Raw genomic sequence first — 22,673 nt, 5'->3', positions numbered from 1 at the left:
TTCGTGTCGCCATTGAATACACCAGTCAGCAGCGCCCTCAGCGGTGGTCTATTTTCACCGATTCGAAAGCTGCCCTCCAAGGCTTACAAGCAGCTCTTCGCCGTGGAGCCCATGAACAACTGGTCGCAGAAATTCGACAGCTACACCACTCAGCCATCAACAAAGGACATGACATTATCTACCAATGGCTACCGGGGCGCAGCGGCATAGCAGGTAATCACCGCGCGGATGAGGTCGCGCGAACTGCGCACGAAGACGGCGATTTTGTGTCGATCCCCATTTCGAGATCGGATGCAGCGAGCAGGCTTCGCGCACTTGCGCGGGACATCACGCTTGCCGCGTGGAATTCCGGCCAATTTTGCAATTCTCGTTTACAATCCTTGGACCCAGATCTGAAGCTCCGGCTACCATCAGGCCTACCACGACGAGAAGAAACTTTGCTGTGTCACCTCTGGCTTGGTGTAGCGTTCACCAACCACTACTCATTCTTGATCGGTATGGCTGATAGTCCTGCATGTTCCATCTGCGGGCATGACGAGACCATAACCCACATTCTTTGTGACTGCCCTGCCTACACCACCGAAAGGCAGTCTCTCAGCCGTGCGCTGGGGCGCCTAGATACACGCCCACTGACGGCAATGAAGATTCTCGGCCACTGGCCGCGGCGGTCGTCGGCGGAGAAGGCCTGCAAGGCACTGCTCCGCTTCTTGAGAACTTCTGGCCTGCACGATAGGCTGTGACTTTAACGAACAGTGACGTTTTATAGTGACTTCAATTTTCTGTTACTCTCCTTTCTCTTTCTTTTTTTTATCTCCTCACCCCCTTCCCCCCGTGTAGGGTAGCAAACCGATTATTATTTCGGTTAACCTCCCTGCCTTTCCTCTTCTATACCCTCCTCCTCCTCCACTGGCAAGTCACATCGTTCTCTAGTCGAGGTTCAATTTTCCCTGACCACTGTGCGTACGTCACCAGACCACTGTTCAGGCCTTCTATCTAGGTGGCAAAGCCACATGTAGCCGCAAAGGTCCGCAGCTGAGGTAAGACAATAATAGTAGATATTACGCTGCTGCAAAATAAACTTACCCGCCATGTTGCATGCGAATCTTGATTGTATACCGTCTACCGTACATAAGCACATACTATTGCTTACATATACACCAAACAACCGAGTATTTTACCTGAATAAGGGCAGTGTATGCGAAAAGCTAAATTCTAGACATGTGCGCACACAGAGCATGCTTGGATGGTAGTTATGTCTTATAGAATAGTGGATAGTTGGGGGCAATTTGACAGGCCAAACGTTATAGCACTAACCTCCTGTAGACATCCTGACATTGGCGCCACTCTGAGGAGTTGCAGCACATCCATGTTGGTCTGCATAACATTGTTGGATAAGCACCTGGTATGAGTGCCTTGGAAATAAAAATGTGTCCGCAATAAAGTCGGCGCTGTTTTCCGGCGATATTAGTGGGTTGCTTTACTTCCTATCTGGGAGCTGATCTGCTTAAGTTATTCTTAGTTTTATGTCCTTGAATGCTGTTTAGAATTCTGAAAGTCTAAAAGCATGTATACTTGTTTTTTGCAGACAATCTCGGACAACCTGCCACTGAATCGGGTGCTGCGGGAGGCAAATGTCAAAAATGGCACTTTTATGCTTCTTGCCTTGCGTGCTGAGAAGAAAGTGATAAGCCAAGGACTGAAGAAAGGACGGAAAAGCATATTTTACTCAGATATTTTCGCAATGCTGCCAGTGTATTCGAAGGGAATGGCCTTGTTCCAGCAGCATTTCTCCTGCGGGACATTGTTAGGATCTCAGTGATACAATTTTTCAGGCGCACAAGTGCACATGGGCACTCACAAGCTACGTTCGTATGTCCAGTAAAAGGTTACAGTAATACCGTCATTGTTCACAATGCAGAGCTCAACGAGCATATCTACTCAGCCTCTTCACAGACGTATCTTTTCCTCTGCTCTCGTTCACGTTACTTGTCATTATTATTGCTTTTTCGGCGCACATGCTGACAGTGCTTCCGCTCGAAGCCTTACTGTCGATTAAAACAGGATAACTTTTCAGCCTAAAACAGTTCATTACGCTAACGCTTGAATGTTTTGTTCGTATTTCTATTTTAATGATTTCCTGACATTTATCCTTGTTCGCCTGACTCAGTATTAGACACCTATTGCAATCGCAATTGCACCTATTGCAATTCAATGCATTGGACAACCGCGCAGAGCAGAGAGGAGTAGAAGGAATTTCGTGCGACCTTTCCACTAGCGCTTCCTAAGAAAAATCTATCGGACAACTTTTTAATTTTGGCTTTAGGGCGCAATATTATAATGCGGAAATGAAGGCATTCAAGATTGCAGCCATGCTCAGTTTCTTAAATTTCTAACTCGACTACGTATACGAATGCGTATTCGAAACCAGTCGAGAAGCACAACAGAAATTTGTCACCACAACAAATTTTCTGTAATGATTTTGGACAAAAACTCGCAGTAGCAACATACATTTTCGTAGTAACAAGGTAATTTGGTGTAGTTAGTACAAAAAAAAACTATACCAGAACTAGAGGCTATAGAAAAAGACTACAAAACAACTTAAAAATCGGTCATTAGGACAAAACTAAAAAAACATTTTCTCCTATTTTTGACAGGCTTCTGTCCATTTTTTTTTTTACTTGGAACTATGTATGCTTACTATGTACGCCAGCGTATGGAATTCAACCTGCATATAATATCACTGTTTAGGTTTATGGGGTTTAACGTCCCAAAGCGACTAAGGCTATGAGAGACGCCGTAGTGGAGGGCTCCGGAAATTTCGACCACCTGGGGTTCTTTAACGTGCACTGACATCGCACAGTACACGGGCCTCTAGAATTTCTCCTCCAAAGAAATTCCAGCCGCCGCGGCCGGGATCGAACCCGCGTCTTTTGGGTCAGCAGCCGAGCACCATAGCCACTGAGCCACCGCGGCGGCTTATAATATCACTGTAGAAACATGGCTACATCTATAGTTGCCATGCAGTATGCTACAGCGCAGTATGCGACAACCACATTTTGTTTACGTTGCATTTGTAAGCGCTGTACGCTGCCAGCAAAGGGGCAAGGGCCTTTAGTCAAGCTGCTTACGTAGCAACTTTTACTCCTTCTGCTCCCATTATTCTGTACCGAAAGAGATGCGGAATAAAGCGAATGAGGTTCCTGATATCGAAGGTTGAATTTTGCGCGCAAACTGGCCCTATACCAAGAAAGGAGCGTGATATGCGTTGCGAACGGTATAGCCCCACTTCAAGCCGGGAAACGTGAAAAGCCCGCCCACTTCCTAAATTACGAGCGGCGCGCACCTGGCTCGTAGCGTTCCGCGTTAGGCGCTCCTGACCTGGCCACTCGACACGGCCTGTTCGTGCAGACGCATTCTACACGGATCTTCCGCTGCGTTCATGTTGATGTCAGAAGGCAGTAACGGCTGCCAGTCTCACTGGTCGTTTCACCCAGTAGGCGGCAGCAATTCATTTTCTTCCTCTTCACTGCCACGCTGAAGTAAGGCAGTTTACTGCCAGAGCACAGCAGGGTTAATTCCTTGACGTTGCGACTCCGCGCTGGGAATGTCGCTAACCAGGTTAGGTTGACGATTTGGGTCGGGCAGCGCAGACGGAAAAGGCGTCGACCGACCCAACACCCAAAGGCGGGGTGCTTCATTTGTTTTTGTTTTGTTTTTTTTTTGTTTTTAGGGGGGGGGGGGTTTCATACACGTTCCCAGGGCGTCAAATACTGTTATACTATTTATGGCCCATCTTGAGCAAAGATTTCGGTATCGGCACATTTTGCGCGAAAAATATACGTTTGATATCTCGAATCAGAATATCTATATTCCTTTCGTTGTTTTGCCATTGCTTCTTCCTATGTGCTTGCATGCTGATACTGTGTGCCTTTCTTTTTTTTTTGCAAATTATGTATCTTTTGTCGGGGAGGGGAGAGCCCGTCAAGCTACAATTCTAGCTTTTTCACTCGGCCTCTCTCATCCTTGTGATGAGAAATAAAGGCATTATTATTATTATTATTATTATTATTATTATTATTATTATTATTATTATTATTATAATTAATATTATTATTATTAAACCTCTGTTCGCTTTCGATGATCAATGTATCTGATCCGGCCCAAAAGTTAAAAACTTGATTACTGAATACAAATGAACTAATACTTTCAAACCAGCTACTACCACAGACATAACGTCCGCCGTGCAACACAATTTACATGCACCGACTGTATTGTTGCGTCTTGAACGGTTTTCTAAAGACAAATTTGTGCGTAATTAAAAAGCACCTGGTATACTGTCTAAAGAGAGTAAAAATTTGTATAAGGGCTGAAAAGGGTTTGTTTGTGGAGGAATGGATTTATATGCCGACATGCACTCAAGATGCATGCACTGGACTCCGGAATGAGGTCAGGGCTCTCCGAACGTCGTGAAGACAAGTGGCGTCTTTATGCAGGACAGCCGAACGCAGGATCATGAGACAGCTGGCACCAGCCCGCATTTCCACTGAAAGAGTGCAGTCTGCTTCATGCTTGTGCAGAGCGCTCGACCAGTGTGCACCAGGCATCAAAAGCTGACATACGGAAAGCACCCGATGGTTTTCGGGCAGAATGCTGGGAAGTGTCTAGTTCCATGTCCAAAAAATCCACTCTAGCAGGATAGGCTACGCTGGCAATTTTAGGGTTAAGAACTAGGATTAACAAACCCATCACGGTCCGCAAGTACTCGTGCCCGGACAAAGCGACTGCAGACACGGTCTTGTACGCAGCTGACGTCTCTTTCTCCGTGTCAGAAGATTAGCGCTCACGAGATGCAGCTGAGCACCAACCAGCTCGATCCCCACCCTCTTGGAGTTTACCCACGTTACCTGCAATTCGGGATAAGCGGCCTAGTTCACTTGCTTTTCCCCTACGTGGCGCACGACAAGAAACCCACAGCTGTATTTTTTTCTGTAAGCAAAAGTACATGGCGATAGCGAAGATTCCAGCTGAGGACCTTTTCGTCAGTGATAGCTTTAGACAATTCGGCTGCGGCACTCATACGGGCGTGTGGGCGCAAAGGCTTATGACGCTGCAGGGTGAGACTGGTAACCGTGTTGTGAAAACTAGACTTTGGAGAATTGTTTTTTGTTTCCGCAAGGAGGGCACTGAACAATGGAAAGCACAGACCCCGTTTTACAAGCCGCTATAGAACAGTGATTAGAACCGTAGACTTTTTAAAAATTGTGTTTGGTCGCCCTTAAGACTGCGAATTTTCGTCGCTTCAATTGATGCCAACTGTTTAAGCTTTGACGTATGTGGGGGATCACTTATAACCAAATTCCTGTGGAGAAAAATGCAGAAGGTTATTTGGAGCTTAAATGTACTAAAAAAATGCGACTTCTGCCATTGTAGTAGTATAGCCCACAAGGCATTGCTGCGCACGGTAGCAGCTGTTCTAAATTACTTGTAACGCGCCTTCGCTCATAGGAAGCGGTGGTTTGATCAGTGTGCTGGGAGAGCAAGTTGAGTTATTTTTTCCGAAATCAGTTTTTCTATTTCTCTGAAGAGTATCTATTTATGGATGGTGGTTTAGACCGCATATTGCAATTTTTTTACACCGTAGGACACGTAAACATTGATAAAGACGGCGAAAAAAAATGGCTGATAGTTTAGCATATCTAAGCACGTAATATTGTGCGTAAGCACAGTTTTTTTTTTTCTGGGGGACAGCCCCGCCACGTACCTGAAAGCGCGAGTGAGGTGTACACTTACCCATGGAGTCAGTTATGCACGTCTTCAACTTTTTCATCGTCAATGCCAATTTACCCAGTGTACGCCGGCGGCCTATGCTCCAGTGCCTCGTTTCTGCGTCAAAGCTGGCAGCGCCAACGCGTGTTGCTCCAGTGCCGTGTTTCTGCCACAACGTTGTCCACGCCAACGCATTCAGTGCACATCTTTCTGTCACTACCGCCAGATATCTCAAAGCACGATTATTAGTTTTATAGTAGCATTAGTTGATGAAGAAGACGATGTGCAATGCACAGCTCGAGAAAATATTGCATTTGAACGCGAGGCATATTCGGCTGCGGCGATAGCCTAGGGCTCTCGAGCAGTGGCCAGCGAAGCTGATCAGTTCGCGCCACCGTGGGATCGGATCTCAGTCGCGGATTTTTATTTTATTTATTCCATTTGGCACAAACTCACAAACACCAAAAGGTCTTGCTTGGGGTTTGCCCAACTGTATAATGCTTTCGCACTAATACCGAACAGGAATAGCAAGGACAGAACACAGTGGCAAATTCTTCCCACCGAGGCAGGGCTTTCAGTTTCCAAAGAAGGATACATCCGAAAGGCGGAAAATTGCAAAGAGGGGTGGTGACGAGGCAATGGACGCCTTCATGCAATGTTGCCACTGCGGCGGTTGATTCTAAGGACGGTGCGTTTGTCTTGGAAGAATGCCACTTTTTTGTAGCAGGCCTCGCCTCTTTATTATTATTTTTTCCAGGACTGCTTCCAAACAGTCCAACACCGATGCACTATACACTGTTACTGTCTTGTACTTCAGAGAATAGTCGACAGGTAGTACTTCTAGGCCGTGGCAAAAAAAAAATAAAATAAAAATAAAACAGTATCCATTACTATCCCAGCCGACAAAGATGGTCTTTTTCTGTTCGGAGCTTTTTCACGAATTCTTCAGCACTTCGACCCCTTCTTTTCATCGCACATCGGTGAACCGGCGTTTTCTCAGCGATAACGAATCCATGCATAAAGTACGTTGGATGGTAAAAAATCACTGCTAAGTATTGTGGGCAAGTTCCCTGTATTATTCGGTTTAGGTTGACAGTCAACAACTACGACACTCACCGCGTATACACACCTCTTTCGTGTTCGACTCTTCAGGCAGCATTTTGGGCACTCTTTCCGTGAAAATACGTGCGGTGTCAGCAGCATAGCGAGCGCTCATCAGGCGGTCCTTGTTAATGACGCCATTTTATTCTTCCCGATTTTCAAAGTTGTGACCTCCCTTTTGCTTCTAGTGTATGTTTCATGTTAACTGAGCGCATGTGGGCCACGGTTAAATTTTGAAGCGAAAGCTTCACTACGCTAGGTAAAGCCACGGTCACCGTGTCGGGACATTTCGCCTTCATTTGACATTTGGATAAAGCAAAGGAAAGGAAAGGTGCATAACTGGCCCCCTTGGACAGTGGACACCTCAGTCGCGCTTCAGGATACGAAACCGATGAAGAGCGGTAGCTTAAAAACCAAAGGAAAGGCGCATAACTAGCCCCCTGAGGCAGTAGGCACCTCAGTCTTGCTTTAAGCTACGTGGCGGCAGTGACAGATGTGGGCTGCATGCGTTAGAGCTGACAACGTTGTGGCAGAAACGCGGCACTGCTGCAGCAGGCCGCAGTGTTCACTGGGTGAGCAAACCTCGCGATCAACCCTTAACTGCCAGTGTGGCAGGGTGGGTGCGCTGCCTATCATGTCTTGAACGCACTCAACGTTACAGATGCCAAGCCGCGTATAGTTGCTCGATACGCTATAGCTTTCGCTCTCTAGCCAGGTTCAGCAGTACTTAAACCGCAGCTGATTTTTTCCGTTCATGAATAAACCGTTTTCAGCGCTGGTGCCCACACAGCGCGAACTTAAAGCAGCTCACTTTTCATATCCGCGGCTTTCCGTTCCTTTAGAATGCAATACTGTATAACGCTATAGCGTATGCACCTCGCTCGGTCGAAAAGCCCTCGCCGTAGCCTAGAATTAACAGGAAGGCCTCATAAACCTGAAGGAAATATTCTCAGGATTTCCAAAAGAAAAAGAAAATTCGCCGACATTGAGCTTCGAATCAAGGCCGCCTGCGTGCAGGCGGACACGGAACGGATATGCCACATAGGTTAGTTGGTACAGGCGTGTCAGAGAGGCACCAAGTTAACGCGAAAGTGAGAGAAAGAGAAAAAAAAAGAAGGAAATGTCGTTATCGCGGCTATAAGCATCCTCCTAATTTTTTTACTGAGCGGAGCTGTTTGTTATCTTTTCATTGACGTGACAAGAGCTCACATGCTCGCTTCAACCGAATTCGGGACGCGAACAGAGCGCTTCATGCCGATCACCTAGTTCGAGCGAGACTAAAGAGTGATGGTTGGCGGCCGCGATGGGACCACACGAATTCAAGTTAAAAATACTTACTAAGTCACCCTGTAGCTGCAGTATTCACAAGAGACTCATGGCCTTAGTTATTTTAGTAATTTTTTATTCAGCTCATCAACGTCACAGATCTTTGTTCCTGCGCAGCTTAGGCTGACAAGTTTTCGGAGGGCAAAAGTTGCGAATGACCACTTGCTAAACTTTTCATGTTTCAGCTGCCCATTTCATGTAAGTGGTGAAATCCAGTGACGATGACTGAGCTTGGTGTATCAACAACAACAAGTAACAACAAAAACAACAACGCGATGGGCACTTCAAGCTGGCAGTGCCCGTTCGAGGTCTGTCCTACTGGAACTTCGAAGTGGCCGCGGTTACTGCAGTCGGGTGGTAAAAGATGCGGCCGTGGTGGCTGCTGCGTCACGACTTCATGTTCAGGGCTGTTAAAGGTAAGGAGAAAAGGTCATATGAGTAGGCTTGGAAGACGGGACCGAGGCAGTTTGGAGGCACAAAAATCAATTTATGTCACAGTACTTACAATGCCCCTGTATTGTATAAATAACAGCGCATTTTCAAAACATCTTTACAGAAATCATACTATAGTATTCGATGAACAAGCTAAATGTGTAGTGCAAATATTCACCGAAAGGTATTAATGAAGCCGAGAACAGAATTGTTCTGGAATGTTTAGAAATTGTTTCCGTCTTTTGCTTTGTGAGGGTGTAATCAAACTTACAGCAAGCGATGCCTCTTTCATAGCCTTCAGTTTGGTGTAGGACAGTGTAGAATAGTAAATGTCAGTAAATGCAACCGAGCGGATGGTGTTTTGAATAAGCACATTCAGAACAAAAGCTTCGGTTTGGAATACTGAGAGTAGGCTCGTAAGCGGTAGCTTACCATTCAGTGCCAACCGCCATGGTGGCCACCACCGTATCCACCCCCACCATATCCACCACCGCCGTGTCCTCCGCCTCCGTAACCCCCGAGTCCTCCTCCAAATCCTCCTCCAAGTCCTCCTCCGAGTCCTCCTCCAAGTCCTCCGCCGCTTCCACTCTTGATTATGATCACTTTGGCTGCCCCACCACCGGCTCCACCGCCGTATCCGCCTCCTCCGAAACCTCCCAAGCCACCGCCGTACCCGCCGCCGCCGAATCCGCCACCGCTGTATCCACCGTGTCCTCCACCTCCGTAGCCGCCGCCTCCATATCCTCCCAAGCCGCCCCCGTATCCACCGAGGCCTCCGCCAAGTCCTCCTCCACCGGATGACTTGCTAACAGTGCGGATCAAGTAGCTGTAAGAGGTTCCGCCGCCTCCGTAGCCTCCACCGCCGTAGCCGCCGCCGCCTCCGCCTCCGCCTCCATAGCCGCCGCCTCCGTAGCCACCTCCACCGTGGCCGCCGAAACCGCCACCCAGGCCACCGAGACCACCGCCTCCATACCCACCGCCGCCGTATCCACCTCCTCCGAGTCCACCGCCACCTCCGCCTAGGAAGCCTGCCTTAGCTGCGTTGACTAGCAGGAGACCGCAAAACAGGGCCTGCGCCAAGTGGGCTTCTCAGCACAGCTGCGCTGCTGGGCGCAATCCCTTCCAACAAGAGATTTTATGATGAAATATGAGCATTGCAAATAATCTCGCCTTTTTCGAATACTATGGGCATGATGTGCGGTAGCACTTGGACATATTGTTTTTTGTAATGTCTGCACATAGTGGTGCAAACATAAGTAAGCGTAGAAGTCAATTCTTTTCCAGGTGCAATCACGGCTGTCGAAGCAGAAATCAAGGAACACTGTGCGTCAATGCGAAACCACACCAGCGAGTACTAAGAGTATGCCCAAGCCTTTCCTTTCCATTTTTATTAGCTTGTAATTTGGCTGCAACGACAGAGCGTGCTTAGTTTACTTTTATCCGTTCAGGCACCTGTGACAATTCAGCGCAAAGGACAAGGTGTGAGTGCCGAAATTTTCCACGGCGCGTTATCATGCAGACTCAATGCCGCAAGCTTGCCGTTCACATCTCTTGCTCGATCTCTCCCTCCCTCCCCAGCCATTAATATAAATCCCAAGAGGCTGCGAAAATAAGCAGCACATATGGTCAGATATGTGCTGTTTATCGGACACTGCATTTCCTCTTTGCGAGATCAGATACCTCAACCTGTTCATTATGATTGCGCATTCATACAGAAGCATAAGAAAAGTCCGATTGGTGGTCCGTTCAGATATTTCCCAGCTTCCACACAAACTGCAGCGCTGTACACAAATAGCTCTCAGGGTATCCCTCTAAAGCGCGAAAATTATTGCATTGTTTGAAATGCAAGAACAATGTTATTCACCTGCTGCAACTTCTTGCGTGGAAAATATACTCTCCTCTATGTTTTCTGGCAGTTTTTGACAAGGCATAGTATCCTCTAGCTTTTGTTTTCCAGCTACACTCAAGTATACGCTCTTGATAGTGACGGCCATCTGCGGCCGACCACACGGCAATATCCTCCTTCTTGTCTGTTCATTGCCGACTTACTTTTTTTCCGACAATTAAAGCGTGTCAGTCCTCGTGCGCCTGACAACTTCGCGTTCCTAGCGCAGCTTGACACACGAACGCAATGAGGTGGGACCGCTCGGGTGGCAGGCGTTTGGGTTTCCCCGTACGAAACTCAGGCCCGAACTCACCGTGGACTTCATGCTGCTCCTGGTTGTGCCTTTGCTTTGGGAGCAAGCTGCGTTATGGCCGGCGATCGAACCCCTGGGCCCTTTTATACGGCCAGAAAGCGCCTCACCTGGAGGGCAAGGACAGAAGAGAGTGCGAGGAGAGCTGCAGGACATCGCGCCCCTCTCTTTGAAAGGGAGCGCCGGTAGCAAGACACAAAGCGGCACGCAACAGCAGCGGAGCAGCAGCATCAGAGGAAGCGGAACAGGACGACCTCGACGAGTGTAGGGCCTCCTCGCCGGACCTGCCTGCGGAGCGGAGCTGCCACGTACCATCCCAAAACGGTTCTGTCGTTGGTTTCGCTTTCCGCTTCTCTTCAAAGAGGATGCTGGCTCTGGAAAAGTGAGGCGAAATCGGGCGATATGAAGGCCCGAATCATCAAGCGAACGGTGAGCGTACCCGCCGCGGTGGCTCAATGGTAAGGCGCCTGTCTACCGAGCCGGAGTACCCGGGTTCGAACCCGACCGCGGCGGCCGCGTTTTGATGGAGGCGAAACGTAAGAGGCGCCCGTGTGCTGTGCGATGTCAGTGCACGGTAAAGATCCCCAGGTGGTCGAAATTATTCCGGAGACCTCCACTACGGCACCCCTTTCTCTCTTTCTTCTTTCACTCCTACCTCCCTCCCTTCCCTTACGGCGCGGTTCAGGTGTCCGCCGAGATACGTGAGACAGATACTGCGCCATTTCCTTTCTTCAAAAAACAATTAACCTATTAACGGTGATCGTAAGGCGACAACTAGAGCACCAGAGCAGTTTCTGAATGCTACACGAAGTCCAGAATATCCAGGATTGCAGCGGTCGGTATCACCTCCATATCAGTGGTACAGGTTGACTTCAGGCGTTCCACAGGAGTTTGATCAAAGTGGCAATAAATATAAATGCTGCGGTAATTTCTTATCACCGACCGCCGCCGCTGGATCGGGTTGGCCGTTCAGCGGATCATTGTCTATTTAAGTGGTAACGCATTAGTACAGTTGGTTCAGATCTAAAGGTGGTATTAGTTTATGGAATTAGGTTTATGCCGGTGGAAGTAAAGGTCGCGTTCCGAGTTTTTTCCAAGGGGTGTTGATCGGAAAGCAGGGACGTAATGGGTTTCAATACCCTTTTAAGCAGCTCTAATTTATAATTCATCCCAGCCAGAAAAAAAAGCTTGTACAAATAGGAATGCATTTTATTTCACGTTTCTTGAAAATATGGGAAGGTGGCAGAAACAACTGCTGAAGAGCAGCTTGACAAGCACCCACCCCCTGTGTTTACATAGGCAACAGCTGGGCATACATGATACATATATAATAGATCAACATATAAAAAACACATTTAAGTGATTATCTTATACCAGACAAATGTAATGAAATGGAAGCACTACCTTCAGAAAGTGTACAAATAAAACATGCAGTATAATCAGCCATGTTTACCATGGCTTCCAAGATTCAAAATGTGGAACAGCAGGGATAAAAGTAGAAACATAGAGTGCTTGACATGTAATATACGAATCAAACTAGAAAAACATCTTTTACGCAGGGTGCTGCATAGATATTACATTGTAATACGAAAAATACGGTATCTCTGAAATACTGAAGGAATAAAACTCAGAACTCTGTATTGGAAATGCATATCGGTTCAACACCTTTTTGGCAAATGTAATTTAATCACTTGGTATTGTCTGCAGTATCTTTGGTAGCCATAATTATTTTGACTGCGCTGCTCTCCCCAGTGGTCAGGATGTCTCATTGTATAATGATGTGTATTTGTGCGCAAGCTTGCAAAACTGTTTAGAGATTAATGTTATGCTTCTTTTCATCTCTTAACTTTTTAAAAAGCGAGAGTTATTCAAGTTTTACAATGTTTATGTCATTCTTGTAATGTTTGTTTATATATTCTTGTTTCATACTAAAAAAAGGTGCTTTGTGAATGACAAAAAAAAATGCCGCGTCTCAATGACGTACCTATATCCACAGCCTTTCGTCATTGGGCCTGGACGCTGGCGTAGGTGTTATATCAAGTTAAAGCGACATCTCTATTTTACTACTCCAATAGCGTTTCGCAATTTTTTAATTTAATCATCCTCTCTCTAAATGTGACCTCAAGACGGAAAGAAGGGAAGAAGGTGTGGTGAATTGAATCTAATATTTACGATTTTCATAGCATCATCGGGTATATAAATATAAAGAGCTTGGGAGCTACGTTCTAGCCTCCCAGTTATCAGCCGCCCATAGGCTAACAACAGCTTGTGATGTGGTTGTTTTAGTGCAACGGACCGCACAGGAAAGCGTCTCTCTTTATAAAAAAAAATACTAATATATCAGAGTACCGACGAAACATTTCAAAACATTTCTGGCTTGCCTACCGACGATTATACGTAATAAATGCTTTGGGGCAATCTAAGTCCTTAGAGGTACCAACCTTAGCCACGAGTTTTTGTGCTCACATGTGTTTGCTAAAGGTATATTCTAACGGGCAGATGTAAAGAGGAGTAATACTCTGAGGCGCATATCGTGCTTCAAAGGCCACACTGCTGTTACGCTTTGCTGTGGCTATGTGCCTCAAAGTAGAAACGATGCCCGATGACCGAACTCAGTAACTTGTCTCTTTCTCAACAGCTGCTAAGATACTACGTACTTAACAAAAGTAAAAGCCGGACTTTTCGGAAAATGGCCATAGTAGTTCATGATTAAAAATGGAGCAAAGCAAATGCGAAGGACGGAGAGGACGACAAGACAAGCGTCATCCTTCGTGTTTCCTTTGCTCTATTTTTCGTCATGAACGTACAACTCGCCGAACCTTCGATATTCCATGGTAGTGCCTCTGGACATTTGGAGTCACTTTGCAAAAATGGTGAACAGTCCTCTCTACCGCGCATACATGACGGAAGACAACAGCCACCGACACCAAGGAGCATAACGGATGTCTTTTTTTTATTTGCAGTTTTTCATCAATGGGATATTAATAAAAGCGGAAGAAAAAACAACCACAGCTCACCGGTGGGTTCTCGCACAGCTTCCGTCCTCATCGTTCGACCACGTTCCTACGTGGCACTCGCGGTAATACAGGACGTACCATGTCAGCCGCTATGGACGAGGGTGGCTCTGGTCAACACTATCAATGTTCGCTTACACTACACAAAAATACTCCAGAAAGCATCAGTTTGAACAGCAGTAGCCGTAGCTCAGTTGGTAGAGCACCAGACGCGAAATTCGGAGGTCGTGGGTTCGGATCACACCGGCGGCGTGTGGTTGCTTTTTCTCTTCCTTTTATTATTCTCCCATTGAGGAAAACTACAAATTAAAAAAAAAAACATCCCCTATGCTGCTTGGTTTCGGTGGCTGCTGGCTTCCGTTATGTATGCCATGGCTTCCATTTCCCGACGGCGATCGATATGTATATCGATGTCAATTAAAGGGATAGGTGGGACGGGCAATTCGCCGCTTCTACGGCTTGCATTGACGGTCCAGCTTGCGCTGATGAAGGCATTAAATTTAAAATGGTTGGTATCAAATACTACCACAAAGTACGGTTATGATATGTTGTGAACACTCTCCCGCATTCAGTGAATAAGGAATCCCTTTCGATTAATGTTTCTGCATACAATGCAAATGCGGCTTGTGTTATCTCGTGGTTTTTCCAAAAGTGTTTTCTCTGAATGTTTTCTCATGCTGTTTTTATTTACATATTCATGTGTGCCACTGCCAAGCCTCTGTAGGGTGCGCCTGCCTCGTCAAGCCTGCTCACTGACTTTTTGCCGGCGCACCCAGCATCCTGAGGATGTTCAATAAATATTGTATTGTATTGTATTGTATTGTATTGTATTGTATTGTATTGTATTGTATTGTATTGTATTGTATTGTATTGTATTGTATTGTATTGTATTGTATTGTATTGTATTGTATCGTATTGTATCGTATTGTATCGTATTGTATCGTATTGTATCGTATTGTAATATATTGCAATATATTACAATATTGTAATATATTGCATTGCATAACGACCACCTCTTTTCCATTCATTTGTATACGTAACTCCCTACCGCGTAGTAGGACATCGAAGCTCTATAAGGAAGCCACGCAGCCTGTACCGCACGGCATTGCGAAAACTCATTCACCCTATGAAAGTCGAGCAGTGGCGCGGTACCTCCAAAAAAGAAAAAAAAATCTCCACATTCGAAAGAACAGAAACAACACCGCTCTCAATTCCATAGGTGAGCTGTACGTACTGTCGGAGGCTACTATGTGTGCATTTTCCCACGGCGATCAATATGTATATCGATGTCAATTAAAGTGATAGGTGGGCTGGACAATTCGTTTGCGGTGATGAAGGCATTCGCAGCGTGCTGCCTTCGCCACCGCAACCACCTCTGTGCACCGCAACGGATCACAAGGAGCGCGCCATCATCACGCAATGGGTCTCGAGCGGAATCGGGGAGACGTGCGCGGGCAGGAAACACGGCTAGGAAGGGCGGTGCTGTGAGCTACGAGGCGTTGCGTGCATTGCGGGAGGCGAGTCGTGTGTCGTGTTGGTGTGCACTCTGCGAGGGCGCAGTCGTAGCAGCGGCGGTGTGGATTGCAAAGGCGTGGGGCTGCCCGCCGTTCGAGCTCGAGTGCGGCACAACGAAAGTGGCTGCGTAGCAAAGCATTGTGGCTTCGACTATTCCGAACCTTGTTCGCGGGACACACTGGGTAAGAGACGAGCCCGTGCGTGGGAACGGGACCAGCGACACGGCTGTGCAGCGTGAACTTTTTCCTGCTTGATTTCGATCAAGGGATAGTGAGCGTAGGCTGCGCTTTGTTGTCTTCGAATCGCCCGGTGAAGCAAGCGCGAAACGTTCGCCGTCCAGCTGTCAGTTTTCTTTGGCGGTGGGCCGTGCGTGAGCCCAGACGACGGAGCGTACAAAGTTGCCTTCAGCTGTCAAGCGCTTGCCTAGCTGCTGCGAGGCATTCAGGTTTTCAGCTTCTAAGAGAAAAGAGACGCCGTCGACATCCCGAGTGAATTCTGTTTGGAAAGGATAGAAATTCATAAAAAACGTGCTTCATCACGACTTTTCGTATAGTTGCAGATGCTGGTCACCCCGCTAAAAAATCTTCATATCCTCTTCTGCATACAAAAACGACGTACATCGCAAGTGAACGGATCGCAGAATAAATACGCCCTCCGCGCCAAGTCAAATACGAAAAACGGAGTAGGGGGATATATCCGGACTCTGGTCTATCTATCTGCTAGCGTTCAGGTCTTTTGAGTCCTGAACGTGGCCCCGCCTTCGTCTGCTTCTAGGCTGAACAATACGCATGGTCTTCCTGGCTCTTTTTGTGGCTTGAGAATCCTCCGCCATCAGCCGCTTTTCTTAGCGCTTTTCTTAGCGGCCTTAGGCCACTTCGCGACGTTAGCTTAGGACAGCAGCATCAGTTTTTGTTGCTTTAAGTGACGCCGTGTTCAGCCGCTCCTTTTAGTGCTGGGCAGCGCGCTAAGCGCATCACCGGTGGCGGTGGTGGCCGCAGTCTCAAACACATGCTTGAACGGGCCCAGAGCTGTCGTTGTTTGCACGTGCACAAGTTTCCTACACCTTACCGATTTCGAAGCAGATCTGCGTATTACAAGTGCTGCATCGTGCGAGAAAGGAGGTACAGGAGCTCCATAAAGTTCCTGTGACATTTGTGCGGCGCTCTCACGGGAGCCTATGCTTCGAGGCAATTTGTTTCTCCCTCTAGAGTTTGGTATAGCTTGTCTTATACCCTTGTTTGCCCATCATCTTAGTTCCCGATTTTTCTTTTTCAAAATGGCGAACCACCGCTTCCTAGCAGCTGTGCTTAACAGGCGACTAAGTGCTCATCTGCTTTTGTATTTTCTCCGAGTGGACACGGTCTTGGAGGACCTTTGAGGTGTTTTCTCAAAGAAGTTGCTCACACATTCCAATTCCTCAACTTGCACTTTGCCTTCACTTATACTGCCTCTGCGGGAGGCGGAAGACAATGGCTTTGATCGGGTCTTACTTCCTGCACCGATTTACCGGCAGCCTTACCCCGGCTTTCTCGACAATAGCGGAGTGTATTAACGCGAGTGCGGCGGAGGTGTATATAATTGGCCGCAAAAACTTGCGTTTTTAAACTTCACACTTCGACCTTTCCTGTCAAAACGCTGCTTCACACCAAGTGGACGTTTGTGCCGCTCTCAGTAAGTAGTCGCTTGGGTGAACAACCAGAGTCTGTTGATTATTGCTTTGCGCTGTGTTGTGCTGTGTTCTTTTGGGGCATACTTCCGCGGCCTCATAAAAGGACACTGAGAACACGCCCCACACTACAATCTAAACAGAAAGGAGTAAAAAGGGAGTAAGTTGTCCTCTAGCACGCACCTGTTTATAAAATGGTGTGCGCTGGAGGACAACTTACTGCTTTTTTACTCCCATATAGGCGTATTAGTGTTTAAAATGTACACGTTTTCTGCCTGTGATATAAGCCTCCAGGATTCTGTGCGATAGTTTTTCTTGCTCAAGAGGCTGTTTAGCCTGTGGAGGAGTCGCGTGATGAATCGTCACTCAAAGCCGCCACGTTCAGCGAAGTCTCTGCTCAGGGAATATAGCACTTTGGTGCAGGAGGCACTTAGGCATCCACATGCCTGTATAGATCGCTGGCACGGTGCACCGAGGACTATACTTGCATCATTTTCGAGTGGCCTAGGGCCTAAAACAAGACCTTATTCTACATACATATCCCCATTGATCGTGTTTAACTCCTCATGTATTTAAAAGCACAATAGACGCACAATACAGCGCACTGTTCGAGCGTTTTAGACAAGTGTGTCGACCACTGCGCATGCTTACCCCGGTCGGCCTCTTTACTGGCTGCCCTTTCTTGACACATGTATGTGCGTCCCAGAAATTTGATGTGCGGGCGGAGTGATAGCGTGGTGGTGGTGTGGGAACACATGACGTGTTCGCAGAATGTGACACAGTTAAGTGAGGCCTGAGGAGAGTGTTGTTGTTATTTATGCTATAAAAACATTAAAAAAAAACTGTGGCGCTGGCTGAGTGGTCGAAGGCATCGAGAAACGAAGCTACTAAGCTTGCGCCGCTGCTGGTTTGAATTGCACCAGGGGCTACATATTGTTAGTTTTTTTTCTGCTTGATAGTATTTGGACAGAAAGTTTCGCCATGAAAGTTTCGATTAAGCTTTGTTTTATTTACGGCTTCAAGTTCAGCTTCATGTTCGGCCTCAGGTTCGGCGTCATGTCCCGGACCATGTTCGCCTTGGTTGGCCCAGAATGGGAGCTATGCATGTTTTATGCAAAAAAATGAAACATCAGGGGCTGCTACTATCTCACAACCTGTCAAATACTTTCGAAAATTGGCTACACAGCTCTGAGGTAGCACATTTTCCTTTGAACTTTCTGGTCCGATGCGTTGTTTTTCGCACAGAACTGAATTAGCGCAAAAACGGGACACGAGATGGAACAGCAGACAACACGAGCGCAGACAAAAAGCGCTCGTGTTGTCTGCTGTTCCTTCTCGTGTCCCGTTTGTGCGCTAAATTAAGTTCAATGAAAAACCAGCTAGCCCAACTTCACGCGCTTACAAACTTTAATCCCATACTTTGCTTACGCGGCAACAGTTTATTTGAGTGCACTTTGGCTGTCATGGCTGTTCGAATTTTTGCTTCGACCTCCCTTTGCGAAGGCCAAAATTCTGCGACAGAAAAAGCTGGAGAGTTGTTGTTTATGCTTAGTCAGGTGTTTCTGCGCACACTCGCTCTTAATAAGCAAGCTCGTCGACGCAGTCAAGCGGGCAGCATGCAGGGTGTTCAAAACTAGGCTTGAGACATTTTTTTTTAAATCAAACGATGAGTAGTAGAAAAAACTGTTCATGCGCGTGTGTTAAGCGACCAGGTGTGCACAAAGTGAGAAAGGAAATCAATTTTCTAGTTCCGCAAAATCCAAACACAATTTTTTTTACTGACTGCTGTAGTGTAGTACATCTTCGTGTTGGAAGATATCAACCGTTTTGTATTTTTGTTACAAGGCTTTGGTTGAAATTTTGCATATCGATACATGCAGAGATGGTTGTGTTACGAGAGTCCCATACCGACTGGAATAGTATGACGCATTTTTGGGTGGAAAATACTAACACCCACCCCTAACTACGGCAACTATAAATTGAGTGATTGATTTTTCTTATTTATGTTAAAATTATTACATTGAAGTTACTGAGTTAAAATTATCTCAGCCCTGTGTTCCCTTGGTCATATAGCCTATATGCAAAAGTGGCTTTTGTGTACTGTTCATCGTTTGATTTTAAAAAGTCATGAAAACTGGACAGAGTGCAGATTTGGTATGTGCTTGTAGCCACAAATGTTTTCGGAATATGGAAAAAAAGTATAAATCCTTAGCAGACTAACCACGCAGCTACGAACTGAAGGGTGCGCCTTTGCACTTCCCTGCTCTATCTGCACAATGCACCCCTCAAATCCTGGACGCGCCTCTAGGCAGCGAAGAAATTAAGCTTTTTTTGGTGTCTTCTCAATGTTCTGAAAGCTTCTGTGAGGAACCTGTATATCTTTGGCAAAAAGATCGAAAGAAAAGCAATAAGGAGCATCAAAAAGCAGTGCCGTTCTTCGTAATGTCCCATCCCGTTTATTCCTAAAGAGGGAATTTGAATGCGGAGCATGTCAACGCATCGGCATAGATGTCGTGCCAGCCCTGCAATCTTGACTTATACTACGGCTCCGAACTAGGCGTCACAAACTCCCCCCCCCCCCCCCCCCCCCCCCTCCCTATAGCTTTAAGAAAATCGCATATTAAAAGTAGGCAGAATTTGTTTATCATTTTTTATTCAACTCATAGTAAAGTCACACATCTCTGTACAAGCGGCACCATGAAAGTCAGCAGCATACGCTAGCGAATTTTCGGTGAAAAATTAAATTAGCTCCTGCTTGATTTTTCAGGCCAGACAAGCTGCACGCTTTATGCGGTGGTGAAACACAGTGGTCACGACTGGGTTCGGTGAATGAACAACAACGAGCAACAACAAAAACAACAACGCGACGACCAATCCATGTTGGAAGTGCCTTTCGGGCCTGGTCTGGTCCAGCTTCTTCGAAGTGGCCGCTGTTACCACAGTCGGGTGGGGAACGCTATGGCCGTAGCGGCTCTGGCGTAATGACTTCCAGCTCAGTGCTCTGAATTGAGAGAAGGAAAAAAAAGGCAGGTGAAGAGGGTTTGACTGAGATCAGCCCCTAAAACTGCAGTACCAGAAATTTCTGAACACCGAGTAATTTCTTAAGTGTTTTAGTAATAAAAGTTATTTTTCCGAGAAGTGTACGAAAAACATCACAATAAGCTCTCCATCACCTACGTATGCGTGCTTGGAAAATAGTTTCTTGAGAAATTGTCACGTAAAAGCAGCCCTTTTCAACCAAACTTTCTTCAACCAAACTCCGCCCACAACTAAGTGTTCTGCCTTTTGCCTCCTCAGCGACAATTTACATATTACATGGTTCAGCAGAAAATACGGCATGCTTTTTTCATCAAATAAGCACCAGTATGAACAGTTTACCAGAAACATGGTTTGACTTTCGTCGATCGTCTCGAATCCCGGAACAATCGTCTAGGAAGAGTAACCTAACGACTGAAACCCGCAAGAACTCCCACATTTTCCGTACTCTAGCAGAGCTTTCTCTTTTGTTTTCAAGTCTGCAACTTCGTATCCAAACGCAGGTTTCATGTTATTTCTGTCCTTCGTAACAACTCGCCCACCGTCAAGGCTACAAGTGTTCCTAGTTGCGTGCAAACATTTTCAGTTCGGGAAAAAAATAGATTGAAAGTTGAATTAATCCTGAGCTTTTTAGTAAATCTTCCAGCCTTCAAACTCATAGATATCATTACTCTCACAGCGAGCGGTCCGTCTATGGCACAAACATGTTTTTGCAGCCAGATAGTGCTGAAGAGAACAGGTATATATACCGGTTTGTGAAACAAAGGCGACTGTGTATGTATAAGCGCTGTCATACAAAAAGCTGCGTGTAGCGATTTTTCTAGTCACATCACATGAGCTAGCTTACCACTTAGTGCCAGCCGCCATGGTGGCCTCCGCCTCCATATCCGCCGCCACCATATCCACCACCGCCGTATCCACCACCGCCGTAGCTGGCTCCTCCAAGACCTCCGTAGCCGCCGAGGCCTCCACCAAATCCTCCTCCTCCGAGTCCGCCGCCACCACCACCCTTGATGATGATCACCTTGGCGCCGCCACCAGCTCCACCGCCATAGCCGCCGCCTCCGAAGCCACCGCCTCCGTAGCCACCCAAACCGCCGCCGTATCCGCCACCTCCATAACCTCCACCTCCGTAGCCTCCGCCTCCATATCCTCCGAAGCCGCCGCCGCCATATCCACCGAGGCCTCCACCGTATCCGCCTCCACCGAAGCCTCCTCCGCCAGTGGATTTGCTGACGGTGCGGACAAGGTATGTGGAAGTGTGGCCGCCGCCACCGAGGCCTCCACCACCGAAGCCTCCGCCGCCGTAGCCTCCGCCGCCGTAGCCGCCGCCACCATAGCCGCCGCCGCCGTAGCCGCCGCCACCAAAGCCGCCACCTCCATATCCACCGCCGCCGTATCCTCCGCCTCCTAGTCCACCGCCGCCTCCACCGAGGAAGCCGGCCTTAACGGCGTTGACTAGCAGGAGACCGCAAAACAGGCCCTGCACAAAAGTGGGCTTTTCAGCACTGCTGCGCCACAGAGCGAAATCCCTTGCACCAAGACATTCTGTGCAGCAATATATCAGTGTTTCCAAGTACGTCGCCTTATTCGGATACTCAGGCCAAGATGACGACAAGCCCTTAGACATTTTGTTTTTCGTCGTTTGCAGTTGTGCTAATTCATCCTAAAACATAGCGCATGAAAGCTGTAAGCATTCAGCGGAACGTGAGCATACAGACTAGATACTGTTGGCGTGCTCAACCCAGTCATTAATAGACGATAAGAGGCTGCAACAATAAGCAGCACACATGGTCAGATATGTGCTGTTTATCGCGCACCACATGCCTCTGTTGACGAGATGCTACACCTGGGGCTTGTTTACTGGGACTGCACATTCTCACTGAAGCAGGTGATGCCCAGTACGTAAGAAATCGGACACCTTGGTAATGTCAGATTTCTTGTCCTCTGGCCCTTCAACAGAAATCTTCACTCTTGATGCGGAGGTGTAGCCGAACAGCAGATGGGCATTTCAATAGGAGCATGAATTATTCCCCTATGCTAAACGCAAAATTATTGCTCTACGAAGTCCCCCGGCTTCTGCATTTGTAAAAAACACGTTGTTTTATGACCAACGCATCTACGCCCTGTGCCCTGATACTGCATAAGTATGCGCTTCCTTGGGCTTTACAACTACTCCAGATGGAACTTTCCTCCCGCAGAGGCACACATTGTGCCAGCCACCTGGCAGCGGCCGCCATTTCGGGTCTGTCGTGGCGACTTCCGCGTCCTTCTGACACTTAGGGTCTAAGCCTTGAGCGGCTGACCGTGGCTTCACGCCCCTAGAGCAGCTGGAGTGCCAAACTCGACGGGACAGCTCGAGCGGCTCGCGCTCGTGATCTCGAGTGCGGCGCCGAGGCCCAGACTCACCGTGGACTTCATGCTGCTGGTGGTTGTGCCTTGCGATGGGAGCAAGCTGCGTTATGCCGCCGATCGAACCGTTAGGCCCTTTTATACGCCCGGAACGCGGTTCGTCTAGAGGGCCAGGACAGACGGGGGTGAGAGGAGGGGCGCAGGACATCGCGCCGTTCTCTTTGAAAGGGAGCGCCGGTAGCAAAACACAAAGCGGCACGCAGCAGCCGC

General features: G+C 47.5%; 2 protein-coding genes across 2 annotated transcripts; both read right to left on the bottom strand.

Annotated features, from left to right (window-relative positions):
• Positions 1-9,060: 9,060 nt before the first annotated feature.
• Positions 9,061-10,835, bottom strand: LOC149351555 (uncharacterized). Its single transcript, XM_089577054.1, has 2 exons — positions 10,824-10,835; positions 9,061-9,696 (listed from the first exon to the last, which is right to left on the bottom strand). The coding sequence occupies exons 1-2, from the start codon at positions 10,833-10,835 to the stop codon at positions 9,061-9,063; spliced, it is 648 nt and encodes a 215-aa protein (XP_089433180.1).
• An 8,905-nt stretch (positions 10,836-19,740) lies between these two features.
• On the bottom strand, positions 19,741-22,472 carry LOC149351554 (uncharacterized). Its single transcript, XM_089577053.1, has 3 exons — positions 22,461-22,472; positions 20,899-21,534; positions 19,741-20,016 (listed from the first exon to the last, which is right to left on the bottom strand). The coding sequence occupies exons 1-2, from the start codon at positions 22,470-22,472 to the stop codon at positions 20,902-20,904; spliced, it is 645 nt and encodes a 214-aa protein (XP_089433179.1). The 3' UTR covers positions 19,741-20,016; positions 20,899-20,901.
• Positions 22,473-22,673: the final 201 nt, after the last annotated feature.

Source organism: Amblyomma mixtum, chromosome 3 (genome assembly GCF_055824585.1).
Source record: "Amblyomma mixtum isolate Tamu chromosome 3, ASM5582458v1, whole genome shotgun sequence".
Taxonomy (NCBI): Eukaryota; Metazoa; Arthropoda; class Arachnida; order Ixodida; family Ixodidae; genus Amblyomma; species Amblyomma mixtum.
Note: the sequence above shows the minus strand (reverse complement) of the source record. Positions and strands in the feature narration are given on the sequence as shown.